Source organism: Ordospora pajunii (assembly GCF_021821965.1).
Source record: "Ordospora pajunii strain FI-F-10 chromosome Unknown Cg_05A, whole genome shotgun sequence".
Taxonomy (NCBI): domain Eukaryota; kingdom Fungi; phylum Microsporidia; family Ordosporidae; genus Ordospora; species Ordospora pajunii.
Genome location: NW_026848122.1, coordinates 62,824 through 79,167, shown reverse-complemented (window position 1 = coordinate 79,167; position 16,344 = coordinate 62,824). Strand labels below are relative to the sequence as shown.

The 16,344-nt window shown below is 41.9% G+C and overlaps 14 protein-coding genes and 2 non-coding genes across 16 annotated transcripts; 7 read left to right on the top strand and 9 right to left on the bottom strand.

The window, feature by feature from the left end:
• Positions 1-132: 132 nt before the first annotated feature.
• On the bottom strand, positions 133-762 carry HK407_05g09100 (ATP synthase subunit D; the record flags this gene model as incomplete). Its single annotated transcript, XM_060420887.1, has 1 exon — positions 133-762. One exon carries the CDS (start codon positions 760-762, stop codon positions 133-135), a length of 630 nt encoding a protein of 209 aa, XP_060276988.1.
• A 115-nt stretch (positions 763-877) lies between these two features.
• HK407_05g09090 (uncharacterized protein) lies at positions 878-2,047 on the bottom strand (the record flags this gene model as incomplete). The annotated part of the gene is made up of 1 exon (XM_060420886.1): positions 878-2,047. The coding sequence occupies one exon, from the start codon at positions 2,045-2,047 to the stop codon at positions 878-880; it is 1,170 nt and encodes a 389-aa protein (XP_060276987.1).
• Positions 2,048-2,180: 133 nt separating this feature from the next.
• Positions 2,181-2,253, bottom strand: HK407_05g09080. The gene has a single exon. It is a non-coding gene; the product is annotated as a tRNA-Asn (tRNA).
• A 317-nt stretch (positions 2,254-2,570) lies between these two features.
• On the top strand, positions 2,571-2,885 carry HK407_05g09070 (putative ribosomal protein L23; the record flags this gene model as incomplete). The annotated part of the gene is made up of 1 exon (XM_060420885.1): positions 2,571-2,885. One exon carries the CDS (start codon positions 2,571-2,573, stop codon positions 2,883-2,885), a length of 315 nt encoding a protein of 104 aa, XP_060276986.1.
• A 131-nt stretch (positions 2,886-3,016) lies between these two features.
• HK407_05g09060 (SRP54-type protein, GTPase domain) lies at positions 3,017-4,291 on the bottom strand (the record flags this gene model as incomplete). The annotated part of the gene is made up of 1 exon (XM_060420884.1): positions 3,017-4,291. One exon carries the CDS (start codon positions 4,289-4,291, stop codon positions 3,017-3,019), a length of 1,275 nt encoding a protein of 424 aa, XP_060276985.1.
• A 76-nt stretch (positions 4,292-4,367) lies between these two features.
• HK407_05g09050 (ribose5-phosphate isomerase) lies at positions 4,368-4,994 on the bottom strand (the record flags this gene model as incomplete). Its single annotated transcript, XM_060420883.1, has 1 exon — positions 4,368-4,994. The coding sequence occupies one exon, from the start codon at positions 4,992-4,994 to the stop codon at positions 4,368-4,370; it is 627 nt and encodes a 208-aa protein (XP_060276984.1).
• A 165-nt stretch (positions 4,995-5,159) lies between these two features.
• Positions 5,160-6,374, bottom strand: HK407_05g09040 (26S proteasome subunit RPN7; the record flags this gene model as incomplete). The annotated part of the gene is made up of 1 exon (XM_060420882.1): positions 5,160-6,374. One exon carries the CDS (start codon positions 6,372-6,374, stop codon positions 5,160-5,162), a length of 1,215 nt encoding a protein of 404 aa, XP_060276983.1.
• Positions 6,375-6,376: 2 nt separating this feature from the next.
• On the bottom strand, positions 6,377-6,449 carry HK407_05g09030. Its single transcript has one exon. It is a non-coding gene; the product is annotated as a tRNA-Val (tRNA).
• A 185-nt stretch (positions 6,450-6,634) lies between these two features.
• Positions 6,635-7,432, top strand: HK407_05g09020 (uncharacterized protein; the record flags this gene model as incomplete). Its single annotated transcript, XM_060420881.1, has 1 exon — positions 6,635-7,432. One exon carries the CDS (start codon positions 6,635-6,637, stop codon positions 7,430-7,432), a length of 798 nt encoding a protein of 265 aa, XP_060276982.1.
• Positions 7,433-7,446: 14 nt separating this feature from the next.
• HK407_05g09010 (RNA polymerase Rpc34) lies at positions 7,447-8,148 on the top strand (the record flags this gene model as incomplete). The annotated part of the gene is made up of 1 exon (XM_060420880.1): positions 7,447-8,148. One exon carries the CDS (start codon positions 7,447-7,449, stop codon positions 8,146-8,148), a length of 702 nt encoding a protein of 233 aa, XP_060276981.1.
• A 162-nt stretch (positions 8,149-8,310) lies between these two features.
• On the top strand, positions 8,311-9,294 carry HK407_05g09000 (uncharacterized protein; the record flags this gene model as incomplete). The annotated part of the gene is made up of 1 exon (XM_060420879.1): positions 8,311-9,294. One exon carries the CDS (start codon positions 8,311-8,313, stop codon positions 9,292-9,294), a length of 984 nt encoding a protein of 327 aa, XP_060276980.1.
• Positions 9,295-9,304: 10 nt separating this feature from the next.
• HK407_05g08990 (uncharacterized protein) lies at positions 9,305-9,712 on the bottom strand (the record flags this gene model as incomplete). Its single annotated transcript, XM_060420878.1, has 1 exon — positions 9,305-9,712. The coding sequence occupies one exon, from the start codon at positions 9,710-9,712 to the stop codon at positions 9,305-9,307; it is 408 nt and encodes a 135-aa protein (XP_060276979.1).
• Positions 9,713-9,905: 193 nt separating this feature from the next.
• On the bottom strand, positions 9,906-11,468 carry HK407_05g08980 (TCP-1/cpn60 chaperonin; the record flags this gene model as incomplete). The annotated part of the gene is made up of 1 exon (XM_060420877.1): positions 9,906-11,468. One exon carries the CDS (start codon positions 11,466-11,468, stop codon positions 9,906-9,908), a length of 1,563 nt encoding a protein of 520 aa, XP_060276978.1.
• A 173-nt stretch (positions 11,469-11,641) lies between these two features.
• On the top strand, positions 11,642-15,067 carry HK407_05g08970 (RNA polymerase Rpb2; the record flags this gene model as incomplete). The annotated part of the gene is made up of 1 exon (XM_060420876.1): positions 11,642-15,067. The coding sequence occupies one exon, from the start codon at positions 11,642-11,644 to the stop codon at positions 15,065-15,067; it is 3,426 nt and encodes a 1,141-aa protein (XP_060276977.1).
• Positions 15,068-15,288: 221 nt separating this feature from the next.
• On the top strand, positions 15,289-15,648 carry HK407_05g08960 (histone-like transcription factor; the record flags this gene model as incomplete). The annotated part of the gene is made up of 1 exon (XM_060420875.1): positions 15,289-15,648. The coding sequence occupies one exon, from the start codon at positions 15,289-15,291 to the stop codon at positions 15,646-15,648; it is 360 nt and encodes a 119-aa protein (XP_060276976.1).
• A 65-nt stretch (positions 15,649-15,713) lies between these two features.
• HK407_05g08950 (putative 3'exoribonuclease) lies at positions 15,714-16,310 on the top strand (the record flags this gene model as incomplete). The annotated part of the gene is made up of 1 exon (XM_060420874.1): positions 15,714-16,310. The coding sequence occupies one exon, from the start codon at positions 15,714-15,716 to the stop codon at positions 16,308-16,310; it is 597 nt and encodes a 198-aa protein (XP_060276975.1).
• Positions 16,311-16,344: the final 34 nt, after the last annotated feature.

Genomic DNA, 16,344 nt, shown 5'->3' with positions numbered 1-16,344 from the left:
ATCGCTAATAAATTTTTCATGGCCTTCATTTTAAGATTTATTATGAATTAGAATTCGATATTACTATATTTATACCACAATCATGATGTTGTGGGAAATATCATTGAGCCATCGAGAAAGACAAACAGACACTTAATCCATACTTCTGCTCTTCAGATTCTGTACTTTCTTGAGTCTGAAGAAATCTTCGCGATCTTGCTCATCAAGTTCGGAGTTTATGTAGCTTATTGTGGTTTCTAATCTTGGCACGATGCTAAACTCCAATGCATTAACTCGTCTATTTGTGCTCATCAGTACATGATCCAAGATTTTGAACGAATTCTTCAGTGCGCATAGATCAACCAGCATCTCCAGTACCTCTATGAAGCTTGCTCTGCATTCATTCAATGATTGCCCACTCCTGTCAAGAAATAAAATCGGCTTGATGTTTTCCTTCTTAAGATCAAATAAAGGTAAGCTCACCCCAGAAACCTGCTCCACTTTCGTCACTACAGAAAGACTTTGCTTCTGGCATTCATGTATAAACATTTTGAGATTGGCGCCCAGAAACTCTGCTTCAGTAAGTTTGAAGAATGCATCTCTGATTTTCTGGTTTATCTGCGATTCCTTTTCCCTGTATTCTTCTTCTATTGCCTTGTACCTTGTTTTCAATGCATCACTTTTTCTTTTAAGCAGAGAATATCCCCTTTCTGCGCTCTTGTGCTTGGTTTCCATCGCTCTTAAATTCATTCGTGTTGGAAACACTGCAATTCTTTGGCTCATTGTTTGTGGTGGGTATACTTCTTATATCAAATAGGCAGCAGAATACATGTTTAGAAATATATTTAATCTGATACAAACAAGATGCATCATTTGTTCATCCATACTGCATAAATCATCACTTGCCGAGCACTATCTCCCCACTGAATATGCGATCCATGTCGTATATAACTCTTTCATCCTTAATACTTGGCTGGATAAACCTTGGAACTCGGTCATCGTCTGTCCCATCAAGCATTTCTAGCATGAAACAATCAACTCTGTCAAGGAATCTTCTAAAATCTTCTATTGACTTGTCAATCTTCTTGATTTCATCCTCATGCTTGTTGTTGAAATGATTGAATATGAACATTTCCTCCTTAAATCCTTTCCCGCAAAACTCACACTTGTAATGATTTTCTTCTACCATAGTTATCATTTTATTAAGCTCTTCTTCTTTTGTCTTTATCTTGAGATCTCCAAGTCCTTGATATTCTACAAGAAACTCTCTTCTTCGGATTGAAGCTTCTGTAGACTTGTGATTTCTGCATCCCATCATCATCTCAAGAGGATCGTCATATTGATGCGCACATGTATAGCAATAAAGAAAAACATCTTTAAGCGCATTACAGAAAAACTCAGCTGTACTTGTCTGCGCCATGCTTCCTTGAGTTTGAATGTTTGCTATATATGTTTTCAGAACTTCATCCTCGTCAATTTTGAAAATTTTGCATAATGAGCTGAACATTGACTTGGCAGTGCCATAATCACTGTCTGTACATGAAATAACAGGCTCTTCAACGTCAGAAACATCAAACGGCTCAAACTGAATATTCGGATTTCCTTCCACAACAGACTTCATAAGTTGTATTGAGTCATATATATCCGATCCCTTCTTCAATAGAATGTAGCACATCCTTGATAATCTGTTCTGGCAGCTTTGCTGCTGAATCCAAAGTCTTTCGATGCTTGAGCATCTCGAAGATATTGAGTGCATGATTGTGCCTGGAACATCTTCAGCTATGCCTTTGGCTATTATGCATATATCAGGCTTTTCAAACTTGTGTATGCTGCAAATCGATTTTTTTCTTTGCTCATAGAAAGAATCCAAGTATCTGTACACAAACCACTCTCTTGTGATGTTTCTATCGAAGACTTCTGGAACTCGTTTTCTGTAGTAGTTTGTTCGGTAATCATTGTATGATTGTGCTGGCAGAAGAGTAGCAAGCTCCCTTCTTGTGATTAGTTTTTGCTGCTTCAATAAGAAAAATATGTCGACCTTGTCAACAAGCATGTCTTTTGAATTCATTTGTGGGGATGTCATTGCGACTGTGGCTAAGTATTTATTGAAAATGTGTATTGCATATGCATGAGCATGTATCATATATGCAGGGACTGTAATTCAACAGCAAAGCAGTTGCAGTGCAGTTGGCAAAACAGTACGCCCCTGGAGAGACTCGAACTCTCGACCTTTCGGTTAACAGCCGAACGCGTTAACCACTGCGCTACAGAGGCCTAATCGACAAATCTTGAATACCTCACGTACACTTACTTAATACCTCACGTACACTTAGTAATACACTACCTAACACGCTATGTACTTGTACATATGACTGATCCTCAGGCACATATGCTTACCCTACACATCACATACACTAGGTGATACTTTGCAAACTGCATTCCTGACAACACCTTGTGCATACTATACACATCCATATGTGTACCATACATACCGCGCTTCATAAACACATCCATTGCTATCAATTATGCAGCTGCACTTTGATTCTGCCTTTCATCAAAACCTACAAAAATTGTCATTCGCTCTTGCCCCAATGGATACCCTTGAGAAAACCTCCAAAACTGCCAGGCTGGTGCCAAAGATCGCATCCGATAATCCACACGACATCGTGTTGTATGCAATCTCAACAGAAAAGGCCGCAAGATGCATGGAGCAGTTCAACACAATGGTCTTCTACGTCAAGAAGACATCAACTAAGCCGGAGATAAAAAAAGCAATCACAGAACTGTACTCTGCAAAGATAAAAAAGGTCAACACACTCATAAACAAGCATGGTAAGAAGGCATATGTCAGGTTTGCTGAGGATGGCCTTGCACTCGAGATCGCATCTAACATAGGCATAATCTGAATAAAACTATTTCGCTTTGCAACACAAATTTTATCTTATCTAATTCACACCGGATTTCGCTAAAACCAGCATATCATAAGCACAGCAATAATTTATATGCCACTTCTAGATAGGGCATGTGCATAGTAAAGCTATGACATAAGACTATTCACAATATCATCTGAACTGATCTTTGCTAAATCGGCATTCGATTGCCCCATTCCCAAAAACAAAACAGGTGCGTTCGAAGTAAAGGTCATATCCAATATTTGCCCAATCTTGTCATCAACCGTATCAACCTTGGTAAGCAAAATACTGTTGATTTCCATAGACTCATCTGCATCATGAACTGCCCTGTTGAACTCCTTCACATGATCAAGACTATCAGATCCAACCAATGCCTCACCTACATAAACAATATGGTTCGGCTTGTTAATTCTCATAAGCTTTGTCAATGACACCATTAGATTCTTCTTGTTATGCATCCTACCAGCTGTGTCAATCAATATAACATCATATCCCTCATGCTGAGCTTCTTGTATTGCACATCTTGCAACAGACGCATCATCCTTGCCATATCCTTTTTCATAAAACCCCACTGAATGCCCTCCTATCCTAAACCTCTCTACATGTGTTTTTAGCTGCTCAATTGCACCTGCTCTGAATGTATCGCATGCTGCAATATAAACTTTCAATTCATTCTGCAGTAACCAATAGCATATCTTTGCTAGCGATGTGCTTTTTCCAACCCCATTCACCCCAACAAAGCATATCGAAAACACTCCCTTGTGGCTCTTTATTCCATTCAACATCCTTTCATGGTCGACAGACGGAATCAACTTGCCTAGAACTCTTGCAAGCTTGTTCCTAAACATCTCTTCAGAAACATATTCTAGCCCGTCTTCGTTCAGCTCGAGCATCACACTCTCAACCAATGTATTTGTAATTTGATAACTCACGTTCTTTCCTATTAAATGTGTTGTCATCTTATCTTTCAGCTCATCCACTCTTATCTGATTCTTGAATAGCCCAAATGCCTTTTTAATTGCTGTTTTCTTGAAACTATCAACAAACGATCCCACGATGCTTGATGATTCCGAATAGTCAAGCTCGTCCTCTCTCCTTGCATCCTCACGCTTTACTTCTCTATCAATCTTCTTTTGGTATTTAGTGTTGGCTGCATTCGACTTCTCACTGCTAACACCCAGATATGCCTTAATTCTTTCATCAAGGCTTGGCTCCTTAGAAACACTCAGATACACCGTCGGGCCTTTTATCTCATACTCCATCAGATGATCTTTGACTTTTCTGAATCCACCAAGCTTTGAAATATCCAGCGAAATTATCATCTGATTCAAGTTATCAGGTCTGTTTCCTTCCTCATGAACAAGTAGGCCCTTCTTGTTGAACACACAAAAGTATCCCATTCAAGGGCTTGTATAGCACACTTTTATGCTAAAGCTTTCAACAAATACATCCCATGCCTCATAGATTCATAGCATTTCACTCACTACTATCTTTCTCAACCATCAATACAAATCCATTTGACTCAAACAGTCCATGCTCCACTACTCCACAGATGCTTTTGCACGAATCTATGAACTGCTTATCATACTCAACATCAACAATACAATTGCCTAGCTCAGTCATGACAGGGCCTATCTTTTTACTGTCCTCTCTCAAACTACACCTCAATCCCCTTTTGTTAATGATAGAAAGAACCCTGGGAAGAGACATCGGAATCACCTCAATTGGAACAAAACATCCATCAAAGGTCTGTCTATACTTATGTGGTTGAGCTATTATGACCGTTTGCTTCGATGCCGAGCAAATGATCTTTTCTTTCGTTAATGCGCCGCCAAGCCCTTTTATCAAATTTGCATCGCCATCAAAATAATCTGTACCATCTATGTACAAATCAATGTGTTCATGTACCAATGCAGTAGAAACCACAAGTCCGTTCCTACTCAGCAACAATGATGTAGAAATGCTAGAAGGAATATAAATCGCCGCTTCAGGCAATATATTTATATACTGCGCTATTGTTGTCCCTGTCCCAATACCTATTATCCTCTTGTCCTGAATAAGCTTGAGAATCTTTGTATCCACACCATTTTCCATGGCATGCATCCATCTCCAACAACAAATAGCATAAAAAGGAGAAATCCTCCAATTGCATTATACAAAATTTTATAACGCTGTAACTATCCCCTTCTAACTTGATCACAAGCAAACATGCATACACTAATCAATAGAGCATATGCTTCACACCATATATCACAAACATATGTTTATTTACTTAACAAACCTTTTTATCCTACGAATGACATCACTTCCTTCATTAATCACGCTTGAAACATCCATACTGCTACGTTCCTTCATCTCAATCACCCTTTCGATTCGGTCTATTCGACTCCACAACCTTTCTTCAATTATAAACTCCCCTAAATCCTTCTCAACATACTCCACACCCAATCCAAGTGCTTCTGCCATCTTCTCAATATGCATCGATCGATAGCTTTCAAGTATCTGCCCATATACCCTCAGCTTCATCTCACGGCAAAACATGTTCACATACTTCCCAACAAACACATCATCATTTATAATTCTGCAGAATGCACACAATTCCTTCATAAAATTCGAGTAGTGGCATTCATGTAGCGATCTAATAATCCTCATACCCTCTTCCTCGTTGTTGCCAACAACATCTGCATTCTGCAGAATCCGTTTCAGAAGATCAGGACGCTCAAATGTCAGTGCTCCACAGAAAATCACGTATCTTACTGCACGCCAATAATCCATTGCCTCATCAGCATCATAAGATGGCAATGAGTCACTCAGCATTATTCCTGCCTCATCAAACTTTCCACGCATCAAGCAAAGCAATCCGTTATATACCTTGAACCTGTTTCTTCTATCCCAATCACACCCCCTTTCGCATGCATCCATTGCTTCAACTGCACTCTCCTCAATTATTTTCTTGTTTCCCATGATGATCCCCATCCGGATTCTACACAAAAACACATCCATTCGGAACGACAGTGACACATCATCTCGCATTATTCTTGTGGTCCATTCAAACCCTTTCTTTATGTCCATTGTCTGACAGTAGAACTCCGCAATCTTGCGATCAATCTCCTTGATATGGCTTTCATTTTCTGCATCCCGCTGCTTTTCATTCTCAAGCTCTGCAACTTTTGTCTCCTTCATCTGTCTTAAAGACTCTAAACTCTGATTACTTGGATTCACAATTCCCTTTTCTGCAAGATGCACATACAGATCATACATACACTTGTCCATCATTTCCTTCTCCAGCAGCTCGCGTGCCCCATCCTTGCCAATCTTCGTCCTATGTATCAGGTCGTGTATAAACAATCTTGGCTCCCTGAAATCAAAGTCCATGGGTATTGTGTATGCACTTCTTTTATGCTTCATAAAATAATACATGCCTGTTAACACTGCACAGCTCACAAAATATACAATGCACAAACATCTATGCCGGCAAAACATAATGCTTTTGTCCGGGATCGAACCGGAGACCTCATCCGTGTGAAGGATGCGTGATAACCACTACACTACAAAAGCTCACATGTATCGATCTCCACATACATCATTATTCTGCTACTTCACCTCCACACATCATTCTTTGTTTCTACACATGCATTACTGCTTTTCCATTCAATTGCATTTCATCGGTATCGTCACTCATTCCTCATTATACAATCAAATCCATTCATATCTATCAATATCAAATGTCGCTCATCCCTACGATGGACCAGGACCTAAGAGAATACAAACACAACTTAGAAAACTTACACTCCATAAAACACAAAATCCAATGCTTTCTTTTGCTTGATTACGATCTTACATGTCTGGAAACTCAGGAATCTCTTGAATACATCCATCGGGAGCTTGTCAAAACTTACATTCATGAACATACAGAGCCATCCACTCTCCTCACAATAGATGCAGAAATGATAATAAACATATACAGATCAATCGATCTGGAAAACAGAAAAAAACTCATCTTGCTCATAGAAGATGCCTTGCTCCACTTCAAAAAAACAAAAACATCCATGAACACACTCAGGTCTAGCTTCAAAAATCTGCACAACCTTCTTCAGGAAGATCTTTTCTTCAAATTCATGGCAGAAATAGAAACAATCTCCTCCTTAATGGAGAGTACTCCATCCGATATAAAAAAATGCGGAGCAAAAAAATACGGATATCCACTGCTTCTACAGCATTCGCTCGTATCTCTTGCAACGCTTACTAATCAGGAGAAAATGCTTAGGAAGATTTGCTGCAAAGTTGCACTTGCCGTAAAGTTCGATATCTGCAAAAGCAATTTCCAAACAGACTTCTACAAGCAGATGCAAGATATCCTTAGCAACCTTGAGCATGTTCCTCAGAAGGATGAATCTCCCTTATCAATCCCTTTGGCAAGAAAGGTGACAAAAAGAGGAGGATTAAAAACCAGGCAAAGGCGGCAGGGAAGGATGCAGCATAAGAAAAAAAAAATTACAAGCATCAATGGCACTGACCATCCAAGTGGTGATATAGATTGATTTCCAATCCCATCATGCAGGATATCCTGGAATTCATAAAAAGCCATGCCAAAGGCGTCACAGAGCAAGAAATCACACAAAACTTCCCGCAGCTTTCAAAGATCGAAATTGCAAAGGAGCTGAACATATGTCTCAAACAACAGCAGATAAGCCTGTTCAGAGAAAATGGCGTTTTGCATTACAAGTCTCTGGCAATAAATGGCGATGATTATGAGCTGATGATATACAACCTTGTAAGCCAGAGTGGAGGCGAGGGCGTGTGGCTGAAGACAATAAAGGACAAGACAAACATGCCACATACTTTGATCGGAAAGGTTCTTCGGAGCATGGAGACAAAGAGAATCATCAAGTCAGTCAAGTGCCTCAAAAACAACAGGAAAATGTATGTTTTATACGATGAAACGCCGTCAGAGGAAATAACAGGAGGAACATGGTTCCATGATAACGACGTCGACTTCGAATGTGTATCCAAGATCCTTGAAGTAGTGCTGCTGTATCTGGAAAAAAACACTGTTTCTGAGGATGGGTTGACATTGCCTGAGTATGAAGCAAATCCAACACTAGATGATATCTTGGAATACATAAGGAAAATGAACATATTGTCAATTCCGTTGAAGCGGGGAGACCTCGAAGTGATTGCGGACATTCTTGTATTTGATGGAAAAGCGGAAAAGCTATGCTCTGAGACGATCAATAGATATCGAGTGATCAAATAAATCCATTTATAAGCAGTCTGTAGCACAGTATCTCTATCATGCCAGCTACTTGGCTTGCCTTAGAAGTCCATACTGAATCGAGACTAAAGCCAAGGCATTGCCCGTTTCCAAGAAGCTTTATGAAATTTTTACTTGTATTTCATAGACGTGTTATGGGGGTGGATGAATGCCGGGCTTGATGAGCAGAATGACTACTTTATGAGCATAAAATGCCACGAGCGGCCTATCATAGAAATCAGGTTCAATCACGACGCAGATCTTATCTACACAGCAGGCAAGGATTCAATTTCCACTCTTCTTCGCACAAATGGAGCAGTGCTTGGCGTGTATAAGGAGCACAAAGGATCAATCTTTTCGATTGCTATGGATATCAAAAGCACATCTCTGATGACAGGGAGCGCAGACCAAACGATCATACTTTGGGATGTTGTGACAGGAAAGGTCAGGTGCCAGGCATCTGTGGATGTGGTTGTCAAGGCGCTTGATTTCTGTAATGATGGGAATGTGTGCTTCATGTGCAATGACGACATTATGGGAGTAAGACCGCAGATATCATCATTCGATGTGAGAGAAGGCGTTGCAAATAAGGTGTTTGCACCATCATCTGTTCCAGGCAAAATATTGCTTGATTCGTCAGAGAATATAATAGTGTACTCGGACACATCAGGATATGTCAGTGCTGTCGATCTTCGAAAGGCTGAAATTGTCAAAAAGTCGAAGATACACTCATCAAAAATAAACGGAATGCGGGCAAGCAGATGCAGGAGCTTCTTTATCACAGCATCGATGGATTCGCAATCGAAAATAGTTGACTTTATTGATTTGTCTGTCCAGAAATCATTTGCATGCGAAGAGCCCGTGAATTGCGCTGTCGTTTTCAATACAAACGATAAGGCCATCTGTGTCGGAGGCATCAATGCAAGAGACGTCACCATAACAAAGGGAAAGTCCTCGTTTGACACAAACTTCTTCGATGTAGTTACCTGCGAAAAGATCGGATCGTATAGCACACACTTCGGAACAATAAACTCCGTAGATGTTCATCCAGGCGGAACAATGTACTGCTCGGGAGGAGAAGAGGGAACCATTTCCATCTTGGCATTTGCCCAGGACTTCTTCAAGGCAAACTTTACCTGCTTTGATTAAATATCATATGTCATTTAATGTATTCGTGATCATTTGGCCCGTTTCTTATTGTGATGCTTCCATCCGGGTGCCTGATTTCTTTTAATCCCGAAGGAAAAGTTTTTTCAATCTGCCCATTGGCAAACTCATAGGTTACAACCTTGGTTTTTGCATCGTAGAGATATCTGTATTGATTACTCTTCACAACATAAGTTGACCCATCTTTCAAGTAGTACCTAATCTTGTTCTGAATCTGGTCCTTATGAATCACTCTCTTCGCATCCAATATTCTTTTGTACTCGTCATTAAGCCGCCTGAGCTTATGTATTTCTTCCTTTAGAATGTCCACCACAGAAACCCTTTCGTCTCCATCCATTTGTCTCATCAGTGCATCAATAGAATCTATCTTTTCCTTTATGTTTTCTTGCATAAAAATCATCTATGCAATCACAATGGGTATTATGCCTGTCTCTTTACTCTTCGTATCACCAGTTTGCATAGGCACAAGCATCAAGCTAGACTTAGCCATTGCTTTCAACCACATACTCTACTTATCCACATCGTTCAGAAGCAATTTGTCTAGCACATAATACTCACAGGCATTCTATAGATTCATAACCTTATTACTTTATTCAATGTCTGCTCTCAACTATGCCATCAATCCGTAGAAGTTGTGAAACAGCCTCCACTGCAGACTTGATGCACTGGCTCTTAACTGCATACGGCTCAAGCACTACGCTTCTTGTATCAACAACCTCCCCGCTTATTCCATCCACGCCATAAAACGATCCTTCTTTTTGCTTCTGCTCTAAAACAGTAATCGCCTCCATCGGATTAAATGCGCCAGAGTTCTCAAGCAGTATCGAAGGAATAACGGCAAGTGCAGATGCCATCCTTGAAAACACCTCGGCCTCAGCCTCATCCCTTCCAATGCTCTCATTCAACGCCATCGCCATCGCCATCTCCATAGCCCCTCCTCCAGGACACAGCTTCGGACTCACAAATATGTTCTTTGCAACCTTCACTGCATCCATAAAATTCCTCTCAAGCTCGTTCAGAATATCCTTCGTAGGCCCTCTTATCAGCACACTGCATGCCTTTGGATTCACACACTTACTAAACTTGCAGTAGTACTCCTCCCCATACTTCACATACTCAAAACTTCCACAAAGCGTCCCAACATGCTTTTCATCAAGATCCTCTGCTCTGTTCACTATCCTGGCTCCACACACCTTGCTAAGCCTAGACATATCTGTCTTCTTCATCCTCCTAAGCCCCGTAATATTGCTCTCAAACAGAATCGACAATGCAAGATCACTAACTCCCTTCTCGCAGACAACAATGTCTGGCTTGACCGCAAGTATCTCACGGCACATCTCTCTCACCTGCTCTTCTTCCACCTCAAGTGCCTTTGTAAAAGCATCCTCCTTCGAAAACTCATAGTTCGTCTGGCTCTCTCCCTTCTTATACTCAAGCGGCGACTCAATCATAACTATCCTAGGATTCTCAATCGTCCTCCGCATTTGAGGATGAATGATCTCCTTGTTGATCAGCACCCCATCCAGAACCTCAGACTCTAGAAAATTACCACCCAGTATCTTCTCAACCTTCATGTTTGTCTTAAGGTCACACTTGTTCTCCTCCTTGGCATATATCCTCTTTACTGTCTCAAGCGCAAGCTCATCAATCGGGATCTTAAGAACACTGCACATCTTTGTTGCTATGCTTCCCCGTATTATCATCAGCCTAGTGTTGTCGTTAGATGTGTCCAACGAAAGAGATGCATTCTCAATCGCCTTTATACAGATTTCAAGTGCCTTGCTCAATGCTCTGCATATCTTTATTGGATGAATGTTCTTGTCCAATACATGCCTCATTTCCCCAAGGATCTCGGCTGCAAGGATAACAACGGACGTTGTGCCATCTCCAACCTCGTCATCCTGCGTCTTTGCCAGCTCTATCAACGACCTTGCAGATGGATGTGCAACATCAAGCTCCCTCAGTATTGCATTTCCGTCATTCGTTATCTCAATCGAATTGATCTTTGTCAGGACCATTTTCTGCATCGCCCTTGGCCCAAGACACGTCCTGATCACAGACGAAATAGTCTTTGCTGCAATTGCACTTTCATTCTGGATCTGCGCTGGCTTATCAGGCACAAGAATATACAGCTTCCGAGGTATCTGCTTTTGCATTTTTGGGGCTTGTCTCTCGCTTGTTAAAAAATTATTCCTGTTGCACATGGCTACACAAGACACGCTCTGTACAAATTGCTTGCCCATGTGGCAGACTTGATCCATCCAAGAGCTACCTCGCAAGCGATCTTCGCACTCATCATATATTTTTACAAACGCCAGATCCCTATACAATGCATGCCGAGTTCACCGAAGAGCATAGCTGGACTGTAGTATCCTCGTTCTTTGAACAAAATGGACTTGTAAGGCAGCAGCAGGATTCGTTCGATCAATTTGTCAAAACAAAGATGCAGGAGGTTATAGACGAAAGCCCGGTCATAATAATCCAGTCAGCACCGACTGCAGGGAACGAGATGCAGAAGAAAATAATGGTGAAGTTTGGACAGGTGTATGTGTCCAAGCCGCCGGTTTACACGGAGTCTGATGGAAGGACAATTACTGTGTTTCCAAACGAGGCGAGGACAAGAGACTTGACATATGCATCGCCTCTTTTTATCGATGTGGTTAAGGAGACTGTGTCTGAGATGGGAGTGGTTGACAAGCACAAGTATTCGAGGGTTCCATTTGGATCGCTGCCCGTGATGCTGAGGTCATCATACTGTGTTTCGCATGGACTGCATGACAAGGACCTTATTGATATTGGAGAGTGCCCGTATGAGCAAGGAGGATACTTCATAGTAAATGGGTCTGAAAAAGTGATTGTTGCTCAGGAAAGAATGGCAAGCAATACGGTGTATGTATTTAAGAAAGCACAGCCGGCAACATACACACACTATGCGGAGATAAGATCTGTACCTGAAAAGAGTTCGAGAAATCCAAGCACACTGTCGATGAAGCTGTGCAAGTCTCCCGGGGTAATAAGGATATCATTGCCTCTTGTGAAGCAGGATATCCCACTGCTTATTCTGTACAGGGCCCTTGGGTTTTTGTCGGACAGGGAGATTCTTGATCATATTTTGTATGAGGATGACGAGGAGATGTTTGGGATGCTCAAGGAGAGTGTTGAGGAGGCAGTTGTTATACAGGATCAGGGCATGGCGCTGGACTATATTGGGAAAAGATATGCACCAATAGGAACGCCTAAGGAAAAGAGGATACGGCTGACAAAGGAGCTACTTGCAAAGGAGTTGCTTCCACACATTGGGATGCAGGAGTTCTGTGAGACGAAGAAAGCATACTTTATTGGGTATGTTGTGCAAAGGCTGCTACTTGTGGCGTTGGGAAGAAGAGCATGTGACGACAGAGACCATTATGGGAAGAAGAGGATAGATTTGAACGGGCCGCTCCTCGCATCGCTTTTCAGGATGCTGTTCAAGAAGGTATGTGTTGATACAGCAAGGCACATGCAGAAATGCATTGAGAATGGAAGGGAGTTTAACATTGCTCTTGGGCTGAAGGCAAGTATTATTACACAGGGATTCAGATATGCACTTGCAACTGGGAATTGGGGAGATCAGGCAAAGGCAATGCAAACACGAGCAGGCGTGGCACAGGTGCTGAATAGATACAATTTTGTTTCGACAATCAGCCACCTGAGAAGGGTAAATACTCCTATTGAGAAGGAAGGAAAGCTGGCTGCGCCGAGGCAGCTGCATAACACGCACTGGGGGGTGGTTTGCCCCTCAGAAACGCCAGAGGGACAGGCATGTGGGCTTGTTAAGAACTTGTCATTGATGGTTTATATTTCTGTTGGGGTGTCTGCAGGGCTTCTTATTGAGTTTTTGGAGGAATGCGGAGTTGAATCATTGGAAGAAGTGTCGAGCTTTCAATTTAGTGGAGCAACCAAAGTGTTTGTGAATGGAATGTGGGTTGGGATCCATTCGAATCCAACGCAACTGGTCAGCTCGCTGAAGTTGCTTAGACGAAGCCTTGGAATGGACAAGGAGGTAAGCATCATCCGGGACATCAAAGAGAAGGAGATCCGGATCCAATCTGATGCAGGAAGGCCGTGCAGACCACTGATGGTAGTTAAAGATAATAAGCTTATGATAACACCAGAAATCATCAAAAAGGTGGAGCGGGGAGTAATGAAATGGGACAACCTTGTGAATGAAGGGATGATTGAGTTTCTAGATGTTGAGGAGGAGGAAATGTGCATGATAGCCATGGATGTTGATGCACTAGAAAGAGAATTGTCGGGAGCTTCTGATGTTACTGTTTCATACACGCATTGTGAGATCCATCCGGCACTGATTTTGGGAATCTGTGCATCTACCATTCCATTCCCAGATCACAACCAGAGTCCTCGTAATACTTACCAGAGTGCAATGGGAAAGCAGGCGATGGGTATCTATGCAACAAACTTTCTTCTGAGGATGGACACGCTGAGCAACATTCTATTCTATCCTCAGAAGCCGTTGGTTACAACACGAAGCATGGAGTATCTTCGATTCAAGGAGCTGCCATCAGGGCAGAATGCCATGGTTGCGATTGCATGCTACTCTGGATACAATCAGGAAGATAGTGTGATCATGAATCAAAGTGCCATTGATAGAGGGCTGTTTAGAAGTTTTTTCTACAGGACATACACCGACCAGGAGGCAATGTCTAGGCCGGGTGTCAATGAGGAGTTTTGCAAGCCTACGCGAGGTGCAGTGTTGAGGATGAAGAATTTGAATTACAACAAGCTTGATGATGATGGAATCATCAGTCCTGGAATGAGGGTTACTGGAGATGATGTGCTGATTGGCAAGATCACGCCGATTCTCGATCCTGAACGAAGTACGAAGGAAACGCCGGTGTATGTATACAAGGACAGTAGCACTGCCATGAGAAGAACAGAAACAGGAATAGTGGATACTGTGATTGTTACAAACAAGGAAGGATACAAGCTTTCGAAGGTGAAGATCAGGTCTGGAAGAATTCCACAGATGGGGGATAAGTTTGCATCTAGACACGCACAGAAGGGAACAGTTGGGATCACGTTGAGGCAAGAAGACATGCCTTTTACTGCAGAAGGGATTGTTCCTGACATAATAATAAACCCGCATGCGATTCCTAGCAGAATGACTATAGGGCATTTGATTGAGTGTCTTCTTGGAAAGGTTAGCGCGTTAGATGGGACCGAGGGAGATGCGACGCCATTTAGCGGACTAACAGTGAATGAAATATCTGCACGTCTGAAGATGTATGGCTATCAGCAGAGGGGGTTGGAGGTGATGTATAATGGAATGACAGGGCGGAAGCTCAGAGCCCAGATATTTTTTGGGCCTACGTATTATCAGAGGCTTAAGCATATGGTTGATGATAAGATTCATGCAAGAGCACGAGGGCCTCTTCAAATTCTTACTAGACAGCCTGTTGAGGGCCGATCTAGGGATGGAGGATTGCGTTTTGGAGAGATGGAGAGAGATTGTATAATCTCGCATGGGGCATCTGCGTTTTTAAAGGAAAGGCTTATGGATGTCAGCGATGCCTATTCATGCTATGTATGCGACGTGTGCGGGCTTCTTGCAATGGGAGGAAACAAAACAAATGAATGCAAAGGCTGCAGCAACACAACCGACATAAGCATGGTCGAGATTCCGTATGCATTCAAGCTTCTTCTTCAAGAGCTTATGGCAATGAACATTGCGCCCAGGATCCACTTTGACAAATAAATGGTTTACTATAGAATGTGGTATATTATAACGTAGTATGCGATACGAAGCACATGGAATGCATGGCGAGGCGCGGTAGTGGTTTATGATACATGTGATTTGTATATAAAATAGATGTGTCTAACATGTATCATCCTTATAAATGTGAAACTCAGTTATGTCTTTGAAACCTGGATACGAAAATAGAACCGATATATAAAAGTGGATGTGGGTTTAATGTAATGGAGGATTATGGATCAAGGCTGAAACCTACAGATAGGACACTTCCAATAGCAAATATATCAAAGATAATGAAGAAGCCTATTCCTAGAGATGCGAAGGTTGCTAAAGATGCAAAGGAAATAATGCAGAAGTCTGCTAGTGAGTTTATAGCAATAATAACATGCAGGGCTAAGGAGATATGCGAATCTGAGGCAAGAAAGACAATCACAGGAGAAGACCTGATAAGAGCGATGGATGAGTTGGACATGCCCTATTATGCAGAGCTTTCTCGAAAGTACTATGTGCAGTATCGAGAGCTTGCAAAGAGCGAAAGAGTTAAGAAGTATTCGCCTAGAGATTTTGGATATAGCCAGATGTAATTCTTGTGTAGCCGAATGCTCGAATAGATGGATTAAATTTATGCGTATGTGCATGTGTGTTCAAGATGTTGGATGCCCTTAATAGTCGCTGGAAGATGAAGGAAATTGACTCTGCAGTGTCAGTGGTGCCCTTTTGCACCGGATCGTCGAGGTTTTCTTGTGATGGCACAACAGTATTCTGTGTGGTGCATGGCCCTCTGGATAGTGTTCACAGGAACAGCGATCCCTTGAAAGCAGCTCTGGATGTTAGATGGAAAGACTCGGTAGTTATAAATGGAAGAATATACGACAAATACTTCTCAAGTGTTATGACGAGTATTTTGTCGAAGTATGTTATTCTTGAATTGGATGGCGGGAAAACAATCCAATTAGCATTGAATGCAGCAGGAAGTACAAGGAACACGTTGTTTTGTGCGGTGAATGCTGCATTGCTGGCGTTGGTGGACTCTGGCATTCCATTGAGGACGATGTTTTATGCAAGTAGCTCGTTTGGCTATGAAGAGGAGGTTTTTGTATTTGATGCTGATGGAAAGATATCATTTGGACACTCATTTGGACCGATTGAGGATTCGAGCATCAAAAATGCCAGCAGCTTGCTTGGATATGTCAAGGATGCCCAGAGATTTGCATTGAAACCAAAGTTTTCGTTAGCTGATGGCTGATTCAAAGATATCTTGCATTGCAACACAATTTGAG